The 20,937-nt window shown below is 39.7% G+C and overlaps 1 protein-coding gene across 1 annotated transcript in view; it reads right to left on the bottom strand.

Annotated features, from left to right (window-relative positions):
- FAM135B (family with sequence similarity 135 member B) overlaps positions 1-20,937 on the bottom strand; it is a 209,871-nt gene that overhangs the window by 13,726 nt on the left and 175,208 nt on the right. The window contains exons 8-13 of the mRNA XM_065831691.2: positions 19,021-19,174; positions 15,973-16,022; positions 12,096-12,251; positions 9,692-9,765; positions 4,708-4,862; positions 1,590-3,651 (exon numbers count right to left, since the gene is read on the bottom strand). Coding sequence (XP_065687763.1) covers positions 1,590-3,651; positions 4,708-4,862; positions 9,692-9,765; positions 12,096-12,251; positions 15,973-16,022; positions 19,021-19,174 — 2,651 coding nt within the window. The remainder of the gene's footprint in view (positions 1-1,589; positions 3,652-4,707; positions 4,863-9,691; positions 9,766-12,095; positions 12,252-15,972; positions 16,023-19,020; positions 19,175-20,937) is intronic.

Raw genomic sequence — 20,937 nt, 5'->3', positions numbered from 1 at the left:
TTTTCCCAAAAATAAGACCTACCCCGAAAATAAGCCCTAGCATGATATTTCAGTATTTGTGAGAATGGTCAAAATACAAGCCCTATCCCTACCCCTACCCCTACAGTTCATAAAAAAGTAGATTTAAATAGTGTCCAGGCAACTATAAATGAAAAAAAAGTAATAAGTTTTGGAGCAAAAAATAATACAAGATCCTGTCTTATTTTGCGGGAAACAGGGTATTTTGTAGCTAAGAGGAAAAGCAACTGAGTGCTGAAAGAATTAAGGCAAGCCCTTTCCTAGTCAAGGCCTAAAATTTGACACACGAATTTACTCTGAAGCATTGTGCTGGTTGAAGATGCTAAACTCTTAAATTGCTTTTTGACTTAGCAAATCTTAGCTTTTAGGAATTAGTTATCACAACGTAAGTGTAGAATTACATAGAAAACTGGAATGAACCAGGTTAGGAGATATAAACCTTTAAAGCTCCAGAATAGCTTAAGGACACTTGATACAATAGTGAGCAATTACTTACATCAGCTCTACCGGCTTTAAAGGGACACAAATCCAAAAAAAATTAGCATTCAGGTCATGGATCTGGAAGCCCTGCATTCAAGTGCATGACTACATGCTTAAATATTTTGCTTCACAAAGAAGAAACAGATTTTGCAGTTAGATTATGCAGGACTTTCAGCAGGGTCTATAAAATGAATCCCAAGAGATTGAAAAAAGAAAAAAAAAGAAGAAAAAAAAGCTTAGGTTGCAAATAAATGTAAATACAGAGGCAACATTTTGGGCAGTTGAATGGGTTGAGAAATTCCCATGTCACTGTTTTCCCTCAGCACAGGAGAGACACAAAAAAGTAACAGAAGTATCTATGTAATAGTGTGTAAATCTATGAAATGGGCCACTGTGACATCAAAGTCATGATGTGGCATTTTTGCCATGGGAAATGAAGCAAGAAAACAAAATAATAATGCCTCTTCTTTATCTACCCAGGATGCAAATTCTCTCATTTTTCCGGTTTGAGAAGTTGAAACTGAGACCCTACCAGCCAGACCCTGCTCCTGTTTCATAGCTTAGCTAATGAGTGCAATTATTTAAGCAGAAGAATAAGACAAGTTATGGCACTGACATACTGAACTGAGTATCTGGGATCAATTATCAAGTCTGGGTAACCTTGACTTCATGAAGGAGGGCCAGTTCTTAAAGATTATCTAGACATCTATTAATAAATCTCACTGTTTTTCATGAGGATTAAGGACCTAATGTCTTACAATCTCAGTCTCTCAGTGTTTCCATAATTTATTTATTTTATATAAACCATTTGCCTAATTGGATTATTTACACTGTAATTCTTCAGGTAGTAGCTGTCTCTGAAGGCAAGCTTACAGTATGACGGGGATGTCAAACTCATTTCACTACTCCTATATTTCTACAGTCCTAAAATTACATTCTGCCTTATGAAAGCAACCACAAAGCTGATGTGGCCCTGGTGAAAATGAGTTTGACACTCTTGCAGTGTATTTACTGTGTTAGGGCCCTGAATTTTGTCAGGGTCCTTTGACGTTACAGTGGCACTAATGAAGAAAGTAATTAGACATTCTTACTTCAGCATCCTCTCATTGGTGTCTTCATCCATCTCATTCGAATTAGGAGAGACAACTCCGAAAGAGCCGAGAGGTTGGCGTGTGATGGGGAATGGAGCCTGCTTTGCAGAGAAGCCGACCATAGCAGGGGTTTCTTTAAGCACAGAAGAAAAGGGAAGACACGTGGCTGTGCAAGAGACGGACAGGTTAACCACATCAACAGCCTTTCTGCTTTCCAGGGCTACTCCCTCCGTCGTTGCCAAATGAAACCCGGTGCCATTAGCTACAAGTTTATGCTCTTGACTGTTGGATTCCTGAGGATATTCAGCCTTGTAGGATCCAGTGGCAGAGTTCGCTGAGGGAGGTGAGTCATTGAGCTCAATTTCTTGTAAACCCTGCATTTCTGCATATGCTGCTGGGCTGTCATCAGCAAGAGAGCTACCACACTGTCCTTGCATTGGGACAAAGTCATTTGAAGTTTCTGAAGGAGCTGGAACAGGATAACAAAAATCTGTTACCAGCTTCACGCTTTGTGAGAAACTCTCCTCTCCTGAAGTTCTGCTATTGGAGTAAAAGCCTTGTTGTATATTTAAACTATCCAGCTTAAGTTTATCTTTTGGATCCTCAGTGCATGTATCAAACTTATCTATATTTTTGTCCAAATAATTGCAAGGCTTTGGTGTTTCTAAGTGGCATTCACCATTAGTGTCCAGTGACTGGCACTCAGAGACATTGTCTTGGAGATGCTTTGGACAAATGGCTGGTTTTGCATTTTCTAAACTATGGTAAGTCTCTAGTAAACCTTCCTTCTCCTCCTCCTCTTGTAACTCAGTGTTACTGCTACTGTGTTTGATGGAGGGTTTGGCATGTCCTCTTGATTCTAGTTGTCCATTTTCAGCAGTGATTTGACATTCAGAAAAGTCCGCAATTAATTTTACATCTCTATCGTCTGTTTCTGTGGGACTTTTTAAGTTTCCTCCTGAATCTTCACTGTGTTTGGATATATCCAGCTCCTCCGCAGGCTCTTCTGGGCTGCTGATCTGAGGAGCTGAGACAGATTTTGTCAATTTGGTAAGCTCCACTTCCTTCTCCTCTTCCTCAAAGGGCAAAGAGCTGATGGATGTGAGTGATGCTTGGATCCCACTGGGCAAGCTGGTATTGCTTTCTGTGTGGCCACCCTCCAGGGAATTTCGGTGGATGGCGTGCCTTCGTACCAAGTGGTGCAGGATCTCCCGATCGCTGGGCAGCTCCAGTGCGCGACTACGAGCATCAGACCATGCCACTGAACTTGGTTCGCTTTCAATGCCTGAATCAGATATTATAGAGGAGGATCTTTTTATAACCCCTGACATCATGGTAAATTCTTCACATTCCTCACCTCGTTGCTCCTTTGCGGACAATTTCATTTCAAAGCTGTGTGTGGGCAAACCTTTCAAAACAGGTAGCAAAGCCTTGGTGTCTGGATCTCCTGTTTTTTCAAGACTGGTTAATTCATTCAGAGCAAGCTCGGATGAAGTGAAATTATTCTCCGGATGACTAGATTCCTCTTTTTTATGTAGTTCAGTCCTGTCTTTCAAGCCACCAGTTCCACATGCTCCGCACTCATACTGAGCACTAACAATTAATGTGGACTCACTTTTGTGGGAATCCTTATTGCTAGGTTTCATATCTTGATAGTTAACATCTACTGAAAGTGTCTTGGTTTTTAATAAAACTTCCTCAGGTGTTTTAAAGTCTTCTGATGTGCATTCTGTATTGTCTGGCTCTGAATCAGAAGTAGTTTCCTTACCTGAAGCAAAAATATGTTCATGTTTCCTTTGGCCTTCTTTGTTCACTGTATGTACCTGAGATGTGGAGTGCTGGCTTAAACCCTTAGCTGTATAAGCAGCACCTTCAGTACTGCTATATATGCAGGAAGGATTCCCATTTATCCTGTCTGTGTGTATTAACAGAGTGCCTTTCCCAAAGTCTCCTTTCATTAATGTAGTAGTATCATTTGATGCAAAGTCTTCGTTGTCATCTCTTACATCTGTTGGAATATTTACAGGAACCTCAAAATCTGGGAAAACTTCCAAATTCTGATCTGCAAGAAATGAATAAAAAAAGTAGTAGTACCTGCAAGAACACAACAAATTGCTGCATGGTGCTGTGGGACTTTGATAAGCGATTGTAAAGTCTAAAAAGCTATGTATATTTATATTATATAAATTATACATAGATTAGAGGCACATTACAAATGCGAGTGTGAATTTCACCAGAATTACTAGAATTACTCACTGAACAGTTATAGTTAGACCATAGAAGGCAATATCAATAAAATATATTTTATTCAGTATAATTATATCTAAACTGCTAGTTTTTACAGCATAGGTAAGAGAAACAAAGATGACACTTCTTTGCATTCCTGCTGTCATAAAACATTGTTCAACTCTTGCTTGTGAGTCAATTTAATACTCACTTTAATAGTTTAAATATCTGTAATGAGCATTGTCAAAATTTAGGCAATTTGATAACTCTGGACAAGTAGAAATTTTGAACCACAAGGCACACCTACTAGACTGTGATCACCTATCATATTAATACATATAGCTTCCTTGCTAATTGTAGTAGTTGAATAAAAAGAAAAGGGAACAAAGGGCTATGAGTTTTTATTACAAATCTGCAGAACTAATAATTCTTAATTAAAAATTTGATTTGGGTACTCAGGGGGAGAATATATTTTTGGAAAGCAGTGCTGCCTTTCAGGGACGGTGTTCAGCTTTATGCTGAAATTGTGTTTTTTGTTCTGAGTTTTCTTATCACTAGATGTCACACTAGGTATGAAATTCACAGTACGGTTTTCTTTTTAAATTTGTACTATAAAAAAAAATCCAAAAGATCTTGTTTTCTTTCTAGATTTATCCTTCATGTCTTGTAACTAAATGACTTACTTTGAGGTCGAGAAATATGAAGCTACAGGAAACACTCTAGTTTGCTAGTAGGGAAAACAGAAGAATTTACCTATTTTACACAGTAGATCACACTCTGATTCAAGCCAGAGCCGGCCCAAGGGATGTGAGATTTCTTACCTTGGGCTGGGAAAGTGAACCTCTCAGCTCAAGCTGGCTCATGAAGCTGTACCTTGTGGGGTTCCACTCACCTTTGCAAGGTATATCCATGTACCTATCTTCAAAGATTACTGGGAGAGTGTTCCAGTCCCCATCTATGTCGAGGCATTCTGCTGGAAGCGGAGGCATGCTGGTGAAGTACTCCGAATTACGAATTTCTGTAGAAATCTGTCCATGACTTTGGATCCTGGCAGCAAAGTACAAAATAATTTCAGTGTCTGAGTAGTTACCATGCTGTTTCTCCATCACTCCTGCAAGTCTGGCAGCCGAGCTGGATATGTAGGCAGAGGACAGCACAAAATGCTTGAAAGGAGAGAAGGCAATATTGTATACCGGGGGGTACTCAGCTCTCCTAGGAGGTTTCTTGCGAGTTGATTTCTGTCTCTCAGTTAGAGATAACTTGAACTTGCATACACCTTCACTGCAAAAAATGTATTTTTGAAGTTATTCCAGCTGTCACTGCCACCGGCTCCCATTAACTTCTAGAACTCATTGCTGTTCTCCCAGGGGTCACTGCAGATGGCTGAGACTGGGTCCCTCAACTGGCCTTTCAGTAAGGAAAAGAGGTCTGCCACTCTGCCTGTGGCAAGGCTATCAAAACCCAGGTGCAGGAAGTAATAATCAAAAATTTGGTTGAGCAATACATCCTAGAAGGATGCATGGCAGGCTCTCTATATCACTTATACCATACCTCAGAGCACTGTGATATACATACCTAATGCATCTGGAAAAACTTGGACACATCAGTTCAGCTTCCGCCTGTTGGCAGAACTAGAATGATCATTTCCATCTTTTGGATTATGTAAAACGCTACCTGGCTTTCATCAGTGACATTAAATTAGCACACGAATGTGGGTTCAGCTATAATAAATACAATAATTTTTAGTTCTGATGAGCTTCCTATCTAAACATCTTCCTGAAAAGGTGGGGAAAATGTCAAATACAAAGTTTGTTCATTTGTGTTGACTCTTTGATCAATTAGTCTGTTCATCCTAAAGAATAACTAGGAAGACAAAAAAGCTTTTCATAGATGGCCATTTGAAAGCAATTCTGCAAAGATCCAAAGGACAGCCCAATGGCAATAATTACGATTAACATTGGCAAAAAGCATATAGTCATCATGTGGCAGTTAACTGGACACACTTTACACATTATGAAGCAAAACTCAAACAGCAGGTTTGTAATTCGTGCCAGCATGGAATATTCTTATGTCCAAACACAAATAACTTGTTCAGACCAACCTACCAGCTTCAACTTCAGAACATAACTGTTGCTGTCTGTCATTTGCTCTTACCTGTAGGCCAGTTGTTTTTTCCTCAAAGAGAAACAAGTCCTGGTTTGCTAAAACATGACTCAGACAGGAGTCACAAATAGCTAACTGTTCGTTCTGGCCTGCAGCAACACCTGGGTGTTCAGAGTTAACTCTTAGCATCATAATTCAGTTATCACTGACACACTAATTAATAGTAGCAGCACTTTACTAAAGACCACATGTAAAAATAATAAAGTAATATTGCTTCGAGACCAAACTCTGGCACAAAAGATGAGTCATTGATATTGAAAGGTGTGAGAAAAAAATATTTTTTTCTGTAAAATATTGGAAGGATATGTCACCTGCTAAAGGCTCTCACTTTGTGCAATACCCAGCCTAATGAAAATGGTGTGTCCCCTCCTAGCAGTCAAAGGCTGCCAGGCATGTAGGTATCACACAGAACTCACAACAGTGCAGGAAGCCAAAAAAAAAACCCTCTTGTCTGGTAAGAAGCGAGAAGAAACTGAGGGAAAAAAAACCCTGTTACTCATTGAGGCGATTTTACAGCACCTGGGACACTGTGAGCTGATCTCACCTGGAGCCTCTGTGAACCCAGTTAATACTCACAACTGCCACCCCTAACATTAATTATACCTTGGCAGCCAAGACACTGCTTTTCTAAATGCACAGTCAACAAGAAAAGATAACTCTGCCATGAAGCCTAAAAAGACCTAATTTACTACACAGGCCAGCTTTTAAAGATTGTAAACTATTTAACCTTTTTTATTTTTTTATTTTTCTCAGTCTCTTTGATAATTAATGAGGAAAAAAAAAATTTTTCTGTAAGAAATGTGCTAGTTCTGTGACTGCTGGGAGAAATAAAAACATTTAATGCAATTAGGCTTCCCCCTGTGCAGGGTTAGGTTTGTTTGAATAAGGCCATAAGTGTCTGTGCCCTCACATGATGATCTTGACGTGTGGTTTTTCTTTTACATAGCTCACTTAAAACCTGACATGAGAGGACAAAGTGAGCACAGCTGGGCCCCTGCAGCCATGGTGCTGCTCTAATTTGGAAGAAAAAGGTAGCCTTGTAGAACCCATCTGCTAATGAAGTCACGACCCTTTCTGGTAACACTAAATCAGTCCTAATGTCCCTAGTGACAGGTCTGAGAAAGCAATTTTCTTCTTTTCACAGGGGCAGATGCAGGTGCCTCACTTAAGCCTCATCATCCTCACAGGACCTGATGTCATGACCTTTAAGCTCCTTCTGAAAGACGGATTTTCACATTGCTAATGCTGTGGTCCCCCCCATGGACAGGCTGTTTCTGTGTACAAATAGTCCAAACATCTCTCATTGCTCAGAAATTCAAATCTGAGCATTTTTCTTTGAACTCTGCCTTCAAGGGTCAGGTCCTGAGTATTACTGTACAATCATGTAATCATAGAATGGTTTGGGTTGGAAGGGACGTTCAAAGGTCATCCAGTCCAACCCCCTGCAATGAGCAGGACCATCTTCAACCAGATCAGGTTGCTCAGAGCCTCATCCAGCCTGGCACGGGGGATGCCTTTGTGGATGGGGCATCTACCACCTCTCTGGGCAAATCCTGGCTCCACATTTCTAAAGCTGGATTGTTAAAACACACCTCTTCATCCAATAATCTTCTATATCCAAATCTGGGCAAGGCAAAGTATCCTGGTTCTCTGAAGCATTATGCACCCATAATGTACCCATTATGCATAATGCACCGATTATGCACTCCTTTCTGGAGTGAGACATGGCTTTTAGAAGCTCAAGACTTTTGGAAAATGATCGATTCAGTAAACTAGCATCCAAATAAAACAATTAGGCTCTATTTATATTTGAAAAAGAAAAACATTATTTCTCTCTTTTTTTTCTTAGTTGCAGCTGAAGTTCTGAGAGGATCAAGGCAAGAAGGTTCTTGGCAGGATTGAATCCTGCAAAATATATGTCTAAATCAGCCAGAATAACAGGCAACCTGTTCCAGTGTTTTACCACCTTCGTAATAAAAAATTTCTTCCTTATATTCATGCATTCTAGTCCCAATCATTGGCTAAAACTGAAGGTAGGATTTGCCCCGGTGTAGCTGTAAAACTGTCTCCTCATACTCTCCAGCTTGGCTCCAAGTAGAAAGTGTCGAGCAGAAGGAAATGCTTACCTTGCCAATGTTTTATAGCCTGTTTTTAAGAATTCAGACCAATGCAACATTTGTTTTCCCAGACTGTTTTGCACTGTTGATTCTCGGTCAATAGACTATCAGATCTGAGCTCATATCACACCCATGGTTTCTCCAGATAATGCGGTGTTATATTCCATTCCTGTCTTCCACTGCTACATCAAGTGAACATTCACAGCTTTGTACTGGCTGCTTAATGCTCCAGTCTACATTTAAAGATACTTTCTGCTATAGAAAGTAAGGCTGGACTAAACACGAAAAGAAATCCATGACTGCCTATCCCCAAAATAATATATCAAGGATGGCAAAAAGCAAATTTTTAAATCATAGGATCAGAGGATGATAGAATCATTTTAGTTGGAAGACATTCTCAAGATCATCAACTCCAGCTGCTCCAGGCACTAAATCATGTTCCTAAGAACCTCATTTTTAAACATCTCCAGGGATGGTGACTCTACCACTTCCCCGGCCAGCCTGTTCCAATGCCTGACAACCCTTTCCATGAAGATTTTTTTTTTTCTAATATCCAATCTAAACCTCCCCTGGTGCAACTTGAAGTCATTTCTTCTTGTCCTATCACTTGCTACTTGGGTGAAGAGACCAACACCCTTCATCATACAAACTCCTTTCAGTTAATTGTAGAGAATGAGAAGGTCTCCCCTCAGCCTTTTTTTCTCCAGGCTAAACAGTCCCAGTTTCCTCAGCTGCTCCTCATCACACTTGTGCTCCAGCCCCTTCCCCAGTTCCATTCACTTCTCTGAACTCTCTCCAGGACTTCAAGGGCTTTCTTGTAGTGAGTGGCCCAAAACTGAACACAGGATTTGAGGTGCAACCTCACCAGATGATCACTGCCCTGGACCTCTTTGCCACAGTATTCTTGATACAAGCCAGGGTGCTGTTGGCCTTTTATGCCACTGGCTCATGTTCAGCTGGCTACCATTCAACACCTCTAAGTCCTTTTTCCCCAGGCACTTTCCCGCCACTCTTCCCTCAGCCCATTGATCCTTCTGGTCCAGATCCCCCTGTAGATCCTTTCTACCCTCCAGCAGATCAACACTCCTGCCCTACTTGGTGTCATTTGCAAACTTACTAAACGTGCATTCCAACCCCTCATCCAGATCGATGATGAAGAGATTAAACAGAACTTTTAAGCTTTTCTTGATTGTCATCAGTCATTTCCCATAAAAAGTGTCACTGGATCTCATTTAGTTGGTTTAGGAAGTTAGTTAAAGGCATCAAAAATATTTCTACCTGCCCTGAAGGTGATGGTGTCGGTGAAAATGTGCTCTGAAAATAAATGAACTCAATTGCGACTGAGAAGATGTGTGAGGGAGAGAATCTTGTGCACCATATCCCTAGAAGATAGAAATCTTGAAATTAACCATCTCTGGAGCTTGACTGGAGCCACTTACTTTTGACACTGATTTTGATGATTTTACAATATGGAGGTAGGACAGATTCAGTGGCTTCTCTCAAACCTAACTGCTCCTTACCCAGCAGAAAAATGTTTTAAACTACATTTTTGTTCATTCCCATGACAAAGGAGCATTAACAGTTTATTTTACTTACAGGCCTTCCTGAAATGTGAGCACAGTGGGTTTCTGGTGCTCGGTACAGAAGAAGGCTTCTGAGAATCTCCTCACCTGAGGGAGAAACACACAAGTTAAACCTAAGATCTACTGAAAGGTGCCAAGTACAATCAAGCTAATGACAGACCAGTGACTGTCAGAACCAGATTCCTCAGTATGCTCCATCTGTTTTGCACTACTCTGGTGACAGAAAGAAAAAAAGTGCTCAGTTCTACTTTACTTTCCCAGTCCAACACAATGCAGTTGGTGGTGTTGTATATTTTGCTGGGAGATAAGAAGTGTCCCTTGACAGTAAGTCAAGATTTTCTTACGTGCATCTTCTGTCTACTTTTCTAAAAGCTGTCAAATTTAACATTTTCCCCTGTAATCTTAAAATGGGGAAGACTTGTTCCTTTCTCATCATGAAAATCATGTGGCAGCAGTGGAATGGGTTACTAAATTAGGACAATTCATAACTGATCATTTCTTCTATGGGAACATCCACAGTGACTCCCAAGACAGCCCAGAGGAGAATAAGCCCTTTCATGGTAGAAACACATCTGCCTACGTCATCATCCTTACAAATGAGAGATCTTCACATCTCTTCATGGACATTACATCTGTTCAGTGTTGGATAATCAATTACAGAAGAGTCACAGATCTGAAGTAGCTGGCAGAGCACAGAGTGTGAAATAAGGTATAAAAAATTCAGTGCTGCTATCTTCCCTGGAATAAGCTTTGAGTTTCAATGAATCAAACATAATATGTAATCAAGTGTACAAAGCTGTTAAACTGCAGCCCATACATTACTAATAATATTTGTAAAAGTGACCTCTGTTACAGTGTTAGAATATGTCATAGCATCTCTGCATCTCCCAGCAGACCCAGCTGTGCCTCAACAAACAGCCCTTCTGAAAAAAAAAGGGCTAGCATCCCTTCAAAAAGATTCTACCATAATAGTATGACTTTTCATCTGGATCTCTCAAACTGTTTTCCAGAGCTGGAAAATTTCCATTACACAGAGCTTACATGAGGAGGAACTGAAGCACATGAAGTTATATGATTTGTCAAAGACCAAGCAGGCAGTCAGCATCAATCGAAGTTGGAACCACAGGCTGTGACTCACCTTGCTGGGCCTGGGAGCATACAGAATTGGCTCCTTCGGCTGAAAGCCACACAGTTCCTCTAAGAGTCAAGGAAGACCCAGTCTCAGCATCAGCCACTTAATCACCTCTTCCTGAATTTTATGCCTCCTTTTTGCAAGCTCACACCATGCTCTTGGGGACACCAACCAGAGTTTCTCTTATTACTCTACAGAATAACCAGGCCTCCAATAACTTTAACAGGAACCAGAACATAAGCTGGAAGGTCAATACCTACATAGTAGCTAAGCAAGGTAAATCTTAGCCTTTCCTCTAATGATTAGATCAGACTATGAGTTCAGCTCAGGTGACGTGCTGAACTGATGTCTGGTCAATAACCAAAAACATCCTAATGGAAGACCCAGCATGCATTGAACTAATCAGATAAGCAGATCTGATAGTTAGCTCAAAAGACAAATGCTTTTCTGCCTTCTTTATTATCAAGTACAAGAAGCAATTTCCACATTAGTAATATTAATATTTTGTTGTGTGCACATCACTAGGGGGAAGGCAAGAACTATATATATTTATATATGCATACATATGTGACATAGTAAAGAGAACAGTGCTGTTTTTTGTTGGGACAGAGTTAATTTTCTTCATAGTAACCAATATGGGGCTATGCTTTGGATTTGTGCTGAAAATAGTGTGGATAACACAGGGATGCAGTGAATGAATTGATTGTTTTACTTTGCTTGTGTGTGTGACTTTTGCTTTACTTATTAAACTGTCTTTATCTCAATCCACAAGTTTTCTCACTTTTACTCTTCTGATTCTCTCTCCCACTCCACTGTAGGGGAATGAGCGAGTGGCTTTGTGGTGCTTAATTGCCATCTGGGGTTAAACCACGAGAAGAATAACTCATTATTCCTCATGTTAATTTTGTGAAAGAAGTTTAGATAAAATAATTTAGTATTTTTCATTGCAATGATTGCGTTTTTTAAAACAAATGTTTATGATTTATGGATATCTAGTAGGTACAGGTGATAGCTACCTCTTCCAACGCCACCTCCTGTTCCACATCAGATTCTGGTGTTCCAAGTGCTCTCATTTTGCACAGGATCCTGGGTCTGATAAAAGCACCAGATTTCATTGCAGAAATTGAAATCTGTAATTTTGACTCCTGTGCTTCACCTCTTCTTTACCTCTTTTCCTGTCTACCCCAACTCCAGTAAAAACTCATATGGGCGGAATAGTATCGGAAATATAATGTCTATCCGGAGGTTACCATTACTGAACTCACTTTTGACTTCTTAACATTACCCTTAGCATGTGATGTTCATGAGTCAGATAAGCTGTGACTTCCGGATGGAGAGTTGCTACTTCCAGGAACTGTGTCCACAGGGTGAGGAGGTGGGAGCAAAGCCAGGCAAGGTCCTTGCTTATCTGTTCTGCTATCTTCTCCGGATTGCTCAAGAGCTGGAGGAGAGAAAGGACATTTTGAGATCAAGACAGTGAAAATAAGGAAAATCAGTTAGTATGTTACATTAACTTCTTTTAGGAAGAACAGCAACAACAACAACAAAAAAATCTTCTTGTTTTAGAACTGTTATAGAAGCTAGAATTTTTAGTTATTTTACCCCAAATAAAGCTGGTGAGACTTTTGGTTTTACTCTTCAAAATCCTCATATCTTAGCTCAACGCGTCTCAGTTACACGATTGATGAGCAAGAAGTGGGAACAGACTCAATTTTTGCAAACATTTTACTGCAGATGTAGTTATTGGGAAAAAAAAAAAAAAAATCAAAGTCGCTTTCAAATTATCCACCAGATGGTGCTGGATGCTCTGAAATAATAGACCATGGCCAGTCATCCCCTTCCTGATAGTAAAAGAAGCCTTCTCAGTCATGTCACACTAGGATCCCAGATGGTTGATTTGTTGGGGGGCAACGAGGAACAAATGCAAAACACTGTGTTCTCAACACATGATGAAAACAGACATCCTGGAGTTTACTGTTGCTTCTCTCCCACGCTACAACACTCTGGGTCCCTCTGTGCCCTCCAACTCTAGGTTGCAACTCAGTGCTAAAGCTCTGCAGCCCAAGAAGGAAATGTCATAAGTGAGCCTTCATCTATTCCTAGGGTCCCTACATGCTTCCATGAAACCAGTAATACTGCCAGAAAGACTCCAGAAATAGTATCAGAGGAATTGCTTATCTGTTCTTGGCAAGGTCTTTTATTCCCTAGGACTGCAATCTAGGTGAAACCCTGCTTGTTTTTCACATTGTATTATGCAGGTAGTTTCCAGATTGGTGATGCTGCAAACTAAGCCATGATTAAAAGCAAATTATCTGTGTGAGAGAAACAGAGAAAATGCTTGTGTGGATAACACAGAAATTGTCACTGAGTTTACATTGTTTGGGTGTTGTTCTTTTTTAATGATTTGTCCAAAGTGGTACAAGCTCCAGTATGGATTCTGACACTGGAAAAATCAGGGGCATACTGGTAGACAATAGAGTCTCCCAAAAATTTCTCTTTATAGAGTCATGGCACTACCTTATTTACTGCACTCAATTTTTTGTGCTGTATGTTTTGTTTTTCTTTTCATAATAAGCTGCCTCTTACATCATAAACTGAAAGCACAGTTTTCAAAGAAGATGCATTATTAATGTAAGCCGAACTAGGAATAGGTGTATGATGGCTATTTTTTGATTTTATTGGTTCTGAAACTTCTGAATATTATGGGGAGGAAGGAAGGAATTGCTCCAATAGTGTAGTTGACACTCATTGAGCTAAAATATGAGGGTTTTAAAGAATAAAAGCCAGCTTTATTTGGGATAAAATAACGGATAACAGAGGAAGGAAGGGAGGAAGGGAGGAGGGAGGGAAGGGAGGAGGGAAGGAGGGAAGGAGGGAGGGAGGGAAGGAGGGAGGGAAGGAAGGAGAGAAGGAGGGAAGGAAGGAGGGAAGGAGGGAAGGAAGGAGGGAAGGAGGGAAGGAAGGAGGGAAGGAAGGAGGGAAGGAAGGAGGGAAGGAAGGAGGGAAGGAAGGAGGGAAGGAGGGAAGGAGGGAAGGAAGGAGGGAAGGAAGGAGGGAAGGAAGGAGGGAAGGAAGGAAGGAAGGAAGGAAGGAAGGAAGGAAGGAAGGAAGGAAGGAAGGAAGGAAGGAAGGAAGGAAGGAAGGAAGGAAAGAAGGGACAATACCTACTTCTAACTGTGAGAGTCTTACTGCACTGCTACACACAGGACAAGAGCTGAGCAACACTAGTGGTGCAGGTCAAATCCCAAGGACTCAGCTCCTCAGACCAAAATCCAGCAATTAAAATTATCGCCAAATGTGATTCTTACTATTCCATTCACACACCCGCTGCTGGGCTGTTCCCTGGGACTGCACCTTTCAAGTTCCACTCAAGACACTCTGGCTTTAACAATACTGTCACACAAACCAAATCAATAGTGCATTTGTTTGTTTGTTTGTTTGTTTGTTTGTTTTGAAGGAATTATTTTTGCTTGTTTGTTAACAAATCAACCACACAATTAAAAATATATATATATTTCCTTCCGTTTTCTCCTGCATTGAGTATCTGCTGTGTTCTTGCATTGAAAACAAAGCTATGGCAGGTTAAACTAAGTTTTTTCTCTTCTTTAATTTGTATTTAATTTTAAAAATGGACGTGGTTCTGGTAACACAATGACAATGGGAGACTAACCCCTACAGGCTTCTCTCTGTATGGTTTTTAGTAGAGTTTTCTTCCCTTATAAATGGTTGGTTTTTGTATGTTCTGCTGAAAATAAATTGTTCCAGTTTGCATGCTCCCAGAGACAAAATACTGGCAGAGCATTGTCAATACTAATCTGTACACTATACAGAGGTACATACAACTTCAGCACTTACACTGCAGTGATGGTCAATGCTGTGTCTATGTCCCTCCAATACTGTACAAGATCTCAACGTTTATGTCTTCAGAGTCATTGTAAATTCACTGTCTTTATCATCAAATTATGCATAGATGGAGAGAAAGTTATCATCCCAGGATGCCAAGAAAAAATGTTTTCACAACATTGAGGAAAACCAAAGTTTTTACAACACCCCAGAGAACCAGCTGCTCTAGATTTTGTGTTCACCTACTTGTTGTTACACTGTTCCCAGCAGCTTTCAAGCAACAGTCAATACACTCTGGTTTTATTAATATTTCCATACAAACAACAGTCAATAAGCTTTTTGGGAAAACATGAACTAGACAGGAATTAGAAAATACAGATAAATTAATGCTGGCATTTTCTAGTGTATGCCAAGCCAATATGGACTTTCCCAGACTCATAGAAAATAAGTCCTAAGGAGTCTCTAGATTGTGTAGTCTGACCTCCTATACCCTTACAGCTTCTAAATCTGGTAGACCTGAGTCCAATAACTTATGTTTCTCTAAATTAAATTTATAGGAAATCAGATTTCTTGCAAAGTATTCAAGTCATGGCTTAAAATTAAGAAATTTGCCATTTCAAACATTTTTCACCCATGGTTGACAAACATTAGCCCACCATTCGTAACTATAATGTGAATGTACTTTGGTTTTATTTGGTTTTAGCTTCCCTCCATTGCTATTTAGTCATTATGCCCTATGCAGTCCCTCTTGCTAATAAAATAAGTAAATCAAATTTATTAAAGTTCTGATTATAAATCATTTTCCTCAGCGATCAGCTAATCCTTGTATTTCTTCCTGGCACCCTCGGCAACCTGTCTGTGTCTCGCTTGAAATAAATGTGGTAGAAGCAAGTTCAAGAGAGTAGTTCAGTCACTTCTGTGCCAAAATTACTTTTTTTACTCTCATGAGCCTCCCTAGACATTTAGGCATTTTTATTTGAGAAGATACGATTGTACAACCTGCCAAAGTAGCTTTTCTCCTGTCAGTGTAAAAGCTGAACCTACCTATAAATCATTTTTTCTCTGCACATTCTGATACTCAGGGCTAGGCTCACTGAATGATGTTAAAGCAATCCAGCTGGTGACTTGTTAAAAGTGACAGAAACATCTTGTAAGTGACTAATCAAAATTATATGAAATAGTGGAAGAGAAACATTCAACAAACTTTCTGGTGACACCAAATTCTCCTTCTGCCCACTCTGATATGTGACTGGGCTGTCTCAGTGCACTTGAAAAACGGACTTGAAAAAACAGTGGGCAAATACTGTTGAAGAAAATACCTGTAGCTCCATACAAATCTGAGATAACGTCTCTTCCACAGGTAGCTCCTCTAGGAAAAAAAAAAATTAAAAAAAATAAAGAAACTCAGGTATGAGAACAGTAGATGTGAAATGTTAATGCTCTGCTTTTTATTCATATGAGAAATAGGTCATTTGATAGTCTTCCCCAACAGAGACAAGTATCAGTTTGGATGTGGGCACTCCACACCCCACCTTGTACTCGTGCAGGTGGAGGTACAGCTTCTGCTTATGTAACCTGGACAACTAGACCTATAGAAGTTCTGAAATGTTGTTGTCAGGACAAATAAAACATAATCAGGCTTTTCATTGTCCAACTTCTCTTTTACTAGAAGTTTGCTTATTAGCCTTTGGTATTTGTGGCCAACTCCAGAGCTGAAGGCAAAGTCTCACCATTGTGAAGTCTGAGCAATGATGTACAAGAAATGTCTCTCCCTGTTGTGCGACATAAGACTGTGTAAGTGGTACCAGATGTCTCACAAGTAAAAGATTGGGCACACCTGTATTGCCTTGTGGAGTGTGAAGTACCTCTCCACTCCTCCAGCAAACAGCAGCATTTTGAGGTAGTCCTGAGAAAACCCAGCACAGAGACATTCCACTTTAGATGCACCACAGACTATAAGGCAAAGGAGGACATAAATCAACTCTTCAACTTTGGCTGCTTGATTTTGAAATGTGGAATTTTCTAATAGTGTCCATAACGAAACAAAGCAGAACAACCAACAGGCCAATTCCCCTCCCTAGTCCCCAAATGACTCTTCTTAAATAGTACTCAGGAATGGAAAAGGACAAACTGAGGTGGGTAATATATTGAAAAGACCATCCTTAGATAGTAAAATTTTGGACACAATCATTCCCACTTTCAATGTTTAAACTATTGGTTTTTTAATATATACTACTCGGAGAACTAGAACAACAAATTAAGAAAGTCCGCAGAGATTTATAGTCTCGGATTTGTCTTAACTTTCTTTAGAACATATGATGAGATTAATCTGACCAATACAGATGCTTACAAATGAATGAGACATTTGTATTCTCCTCCTGGTCAGTGGAGAAAAATGAGTAAGCACAGGGTGCCATCCATGCCATCGCAAGGCAGAAAGCACTACTTGTCAGATAACATATTTTAATGTCCCAAATGGGCCTGTTTCTCTCCAATGACTGCAAGGAGATGATAGATATAAAAATTTGCTTCATATTCATCATACTGGGTGAATCTTACCCCCCATAATTTTGCACAGGTTTGCAACGGGCACCAGAAGATTAGCCTTAAAACCAAATCTTCAGTAGATTTTCAGACTACAAATAAAATAATGCAAATTGCACTCTGCTCAAGAGGCTAAAAATGGCATTTGCATTTAGTCAATTTGCATGCGTTACAACAAATACATTTGCAAATTAAGTGGCTGCTTCAGTAACAGTAGTAATTTGAAAACCAAGCTAATTGTATTTAGAAAGCCAATATGTGCTCTGGTGTTGTTCCTGAGTTGTGGTCAACCAACCACACGTAACTCTGCCATTGCCCAACCTATAAGCCTGTCCAGGTGAGACACAAATCATCGGTTATATATGCCTCTTAACCAGGATGCCTGAAGCATGTGTTCTCTTGCATGTTGGATTCTGAGAACTCATAAGTTGCAAATAAAGATGCTGTATTTTTTTTTTTCCGTTGTTGGATTGAATAACATACTATATGCTTGTCTCACACTATAAGTTTTAGGTTATCTTGAAGTAAAATATATATTGAGGACAAAGGCATGAAGTGGAAAATAGGAACTATGAAGGTCATAAGACCGTAAAGCATAATGTAATATGTTTGATAGTTCTTGTATACAAACACTGTACAGTAAAACTGGAATTTTTTTTCTTTCTCTTTTCAAATCTACTGGCCAATGCAATTGATTGTCCTAATATGATTATCTTTGAAATATAACTAACTTTTAACTTCAAAACCCGTACATCGAATGACAAAAACACGAAAACACAGATGTGAAATCATGAGCCACATTTCTTGAATTCAAAGAAGCAGGTGGGAGAGCAGAAATTAGTTGGAGATGCGCCTCGTTTTCACAGGTCATGCTGTCATTACATACAGAATCACAGAATCACAGAATCAACTGGGTTGGAAAAGACCTCAGAGATCATCCAGTCCAACCCTTGGTCCAACTCCAGTCCATTGACCAGATCATGGCACTAAGTGCCATGGCCAATCTCAGTTTAAAAACCTCCAGGGATAGTGAGTCCAGCACCTCCCTGGGCAGCCATTCCAATGCTGACCACTCTCTCTGCAAAGAATTGCTTTCTAATAGCCAGCCTCAATTTCCCCTGGCAGAGTTGAGGTCCACGCCCCGTTGTCCTATTGCTGACTGCCTGGGAGAAGAGACCAATCCCCACATGAGTAAACATGAATTACAGAGCTGCATCCCACAAATCAAGCCAGCCAGCACTTGCACATTGGACCTATGAGGCCTGGTCAGACAAAAAAAAAGCTTCTGTCAAAATCAGAAAATCTATTAAACAATTGAATTGGGAAGAAAAGCAGAATCATTTTCAATAGCAAGCTGTAATAACGTAACTGTCAGAGCAGAAATAAAACGCAAATGGTAAATGCGGGAGTATGTTTCAAAAACAGTCATATCACCTGTCAGATTTTTCTTTTCAGTTTTAAAAATATATTTAATCAAGAGTAAAAAAAAATATGTTAGAGTCTTCTTCAGACTTCATGGCATTTCAGAACTGGAAATTTAGTTCTTCAAAAAGTAAGGCCAAAAAAATCACCGAAAGTTAATATTTTGAGAAATTTATCAAAACATTTTACTCCTCTACACATAAGGCCACATATTATAGAAGTACTTTCCTAAGCTTAAAAGACAATCATCTTTAACCATGTGTCAAAATAAACACTAATCAGAAAACAAGGACAAAAATCCTCTAAAATCTCTGAATAGCCCAAGAATTTTGGTACTAAAATGTTTATTGAAAATGCAGCACTATAGAATATTCAGTGATTTTAAATGTCTGCTGGCTTACCCAACTTCAGCTGTGGTAAATCAGGAATCTCCTTCATTATGAGGGTGTAGTACATGTGAAGTCCTCTTTGAGCATTCAAGAGCAGAAGACAGAGGTCCTTATGCCATTTGTATGCGTGCTGCATGCAGTTTTCAGACGGGACATAAAAACTGCCCTGTGCAACAAAAGTAGCAAGAAAATAAAACACAGAGATTAAAATTAATGGTTTGCATTTGTACCAGAGGTTTCCACAAGAATCCAGCTGTGGGAAGCCTTTTATTTCTAATCAAGCAGCTGGCACTCAAGAGAGGTTTTAACCATCCCTACCTTCCAGCCACTTAACTAGTCAGGCGTGTAACCGTAATAGTATATCATTCTACATATACATTTTGCTCATTAGGTCCCAGCAGCATCATCAGGTGTATGGAGACCCTCAGTCGAAACAGTCCAACAGAGAAGTCCATCTCTGTCCTTCACACATGTCCCAATGCAGAGCCAACATCTCCCCGTAACATAGACAGTGCTGTGCAACGCATACCCTCTATGCGATAGGAGGAGTGGAAAGGACTATAAAGATGGATACATTCACTTTCCTTTTTCCTCATGGTCTCTTATCCCTCTCTGCAAATCTTGTAGCTTGATAGTATCACAGTATGCTTTGTTATGCATGTTAGCGAAAAAAATGTAGATGACATTCCTATCCTATCAACAAATATGACTCACTCTGTACTCCAGGATCAATGTCTAGATTAGTATATTTCTTGTGGGAGGAGATGTAATTGGACAGATCACAGCATGTTTCACACAAAAATTTCCCAGACAATATATTTACACTTAGAACATAAGCTGAGTTTGCATTAGGGTGCCATAAATCAAAACTTTTCACTTCTGTCAAAGAACACCGCTTGTATAAATTAATCATATTTGAAATTCGCACTGCTCAGACTTAAAATAAAACTACTAAACTGTGGTTTTGTGCCCAGGATTTCATGGAGAATTGCAAGGAGTAGTATGACAACTATCAGTAACAGTTAATGTTTCTGTGGTCTGTCTATGCATTTTACAGTTTTTATCCAATGATGCAGTAAAACGGCATTTGAGCACTTGCAATCAATGATTATGTCTGGTTGTTGGTCCCCCAAACAGGACTAAGTTGTCTGTATTGCAGAAGAAGAAAGGGTTGTGAAAACAGAGAAACCACCTAGGTGCTCTGTCCTTGAAAGATCATGTAAATTGAGAATACATCTGGATCTGTTTTTTACAGCATATGGACTGCACAAAGGCACCAGGATAAAGCTCTCACTGTTGCATGACTATGGAGAAACATGAACAATTTGTAACTAGTCTACTGCTTATCACTGATGGAGTAAGAATACAATTCCTAAATGCCCACTAGGTACTGGCTGTCTTTTCAGATGCTGGTTGTGCATCTCCTGGAGCAACAGCGAAGACTCATCAACCACATACCAATGCATCTCCTGTGGTTTTCTCCCTTTGACTTCCCTAAAGCCTGTGTTTCATGACTCTTAGCTTAATCTGGGATATTTCCCTCACCTTTCCCATGTAAATCTTCAATATATTAACTAGCATTCTGTGGTAGACACAAAGGGGAATGCTCATCCTGACTCACAAAGAAATGGTTGATGATGAAAATTGATGGAGTTGGTTGCTCTTGGAAGGCTTCAAAACCTTCAGCCTCAACATGAATTTATTTTACTCTCACCATGGAATATAGAAATGCTGCTGGAAACAACAGAAAATTGGAAGTCAATTGATATATATAATGCAATGAAAAAATGTCTTATAATCCATTGCTGATTTTTTTAAGCAAAAATTACTCTGGTGTTTTAATGCTAAAGTGACAAGTAGAAGGAAAAATGTGAGATAATTTTATAGTTCACATCAATACTATAACATGGTATTGTTGTGCAAGACTGC

Source organism: Patagioenas fasciata, chromosome 2, assembly GCF_037038585.1.
Source record: "Patagioenas fasciata isolate bPatFas1 chromosome 2, bPatFas1.hap1, whole genome shotgun sequence".
Classification (NCBI taxonomy): Eukaryota; Metazoa; Chordata; class Aves; order Columbiformes; family Columbidae; genus Patagioenas; species Patagioenas fasciata.
Note: the sequence above shows the minus strand (reverse complement) of the source record. Positions and strands in the feature narration are given on the sequence as shown.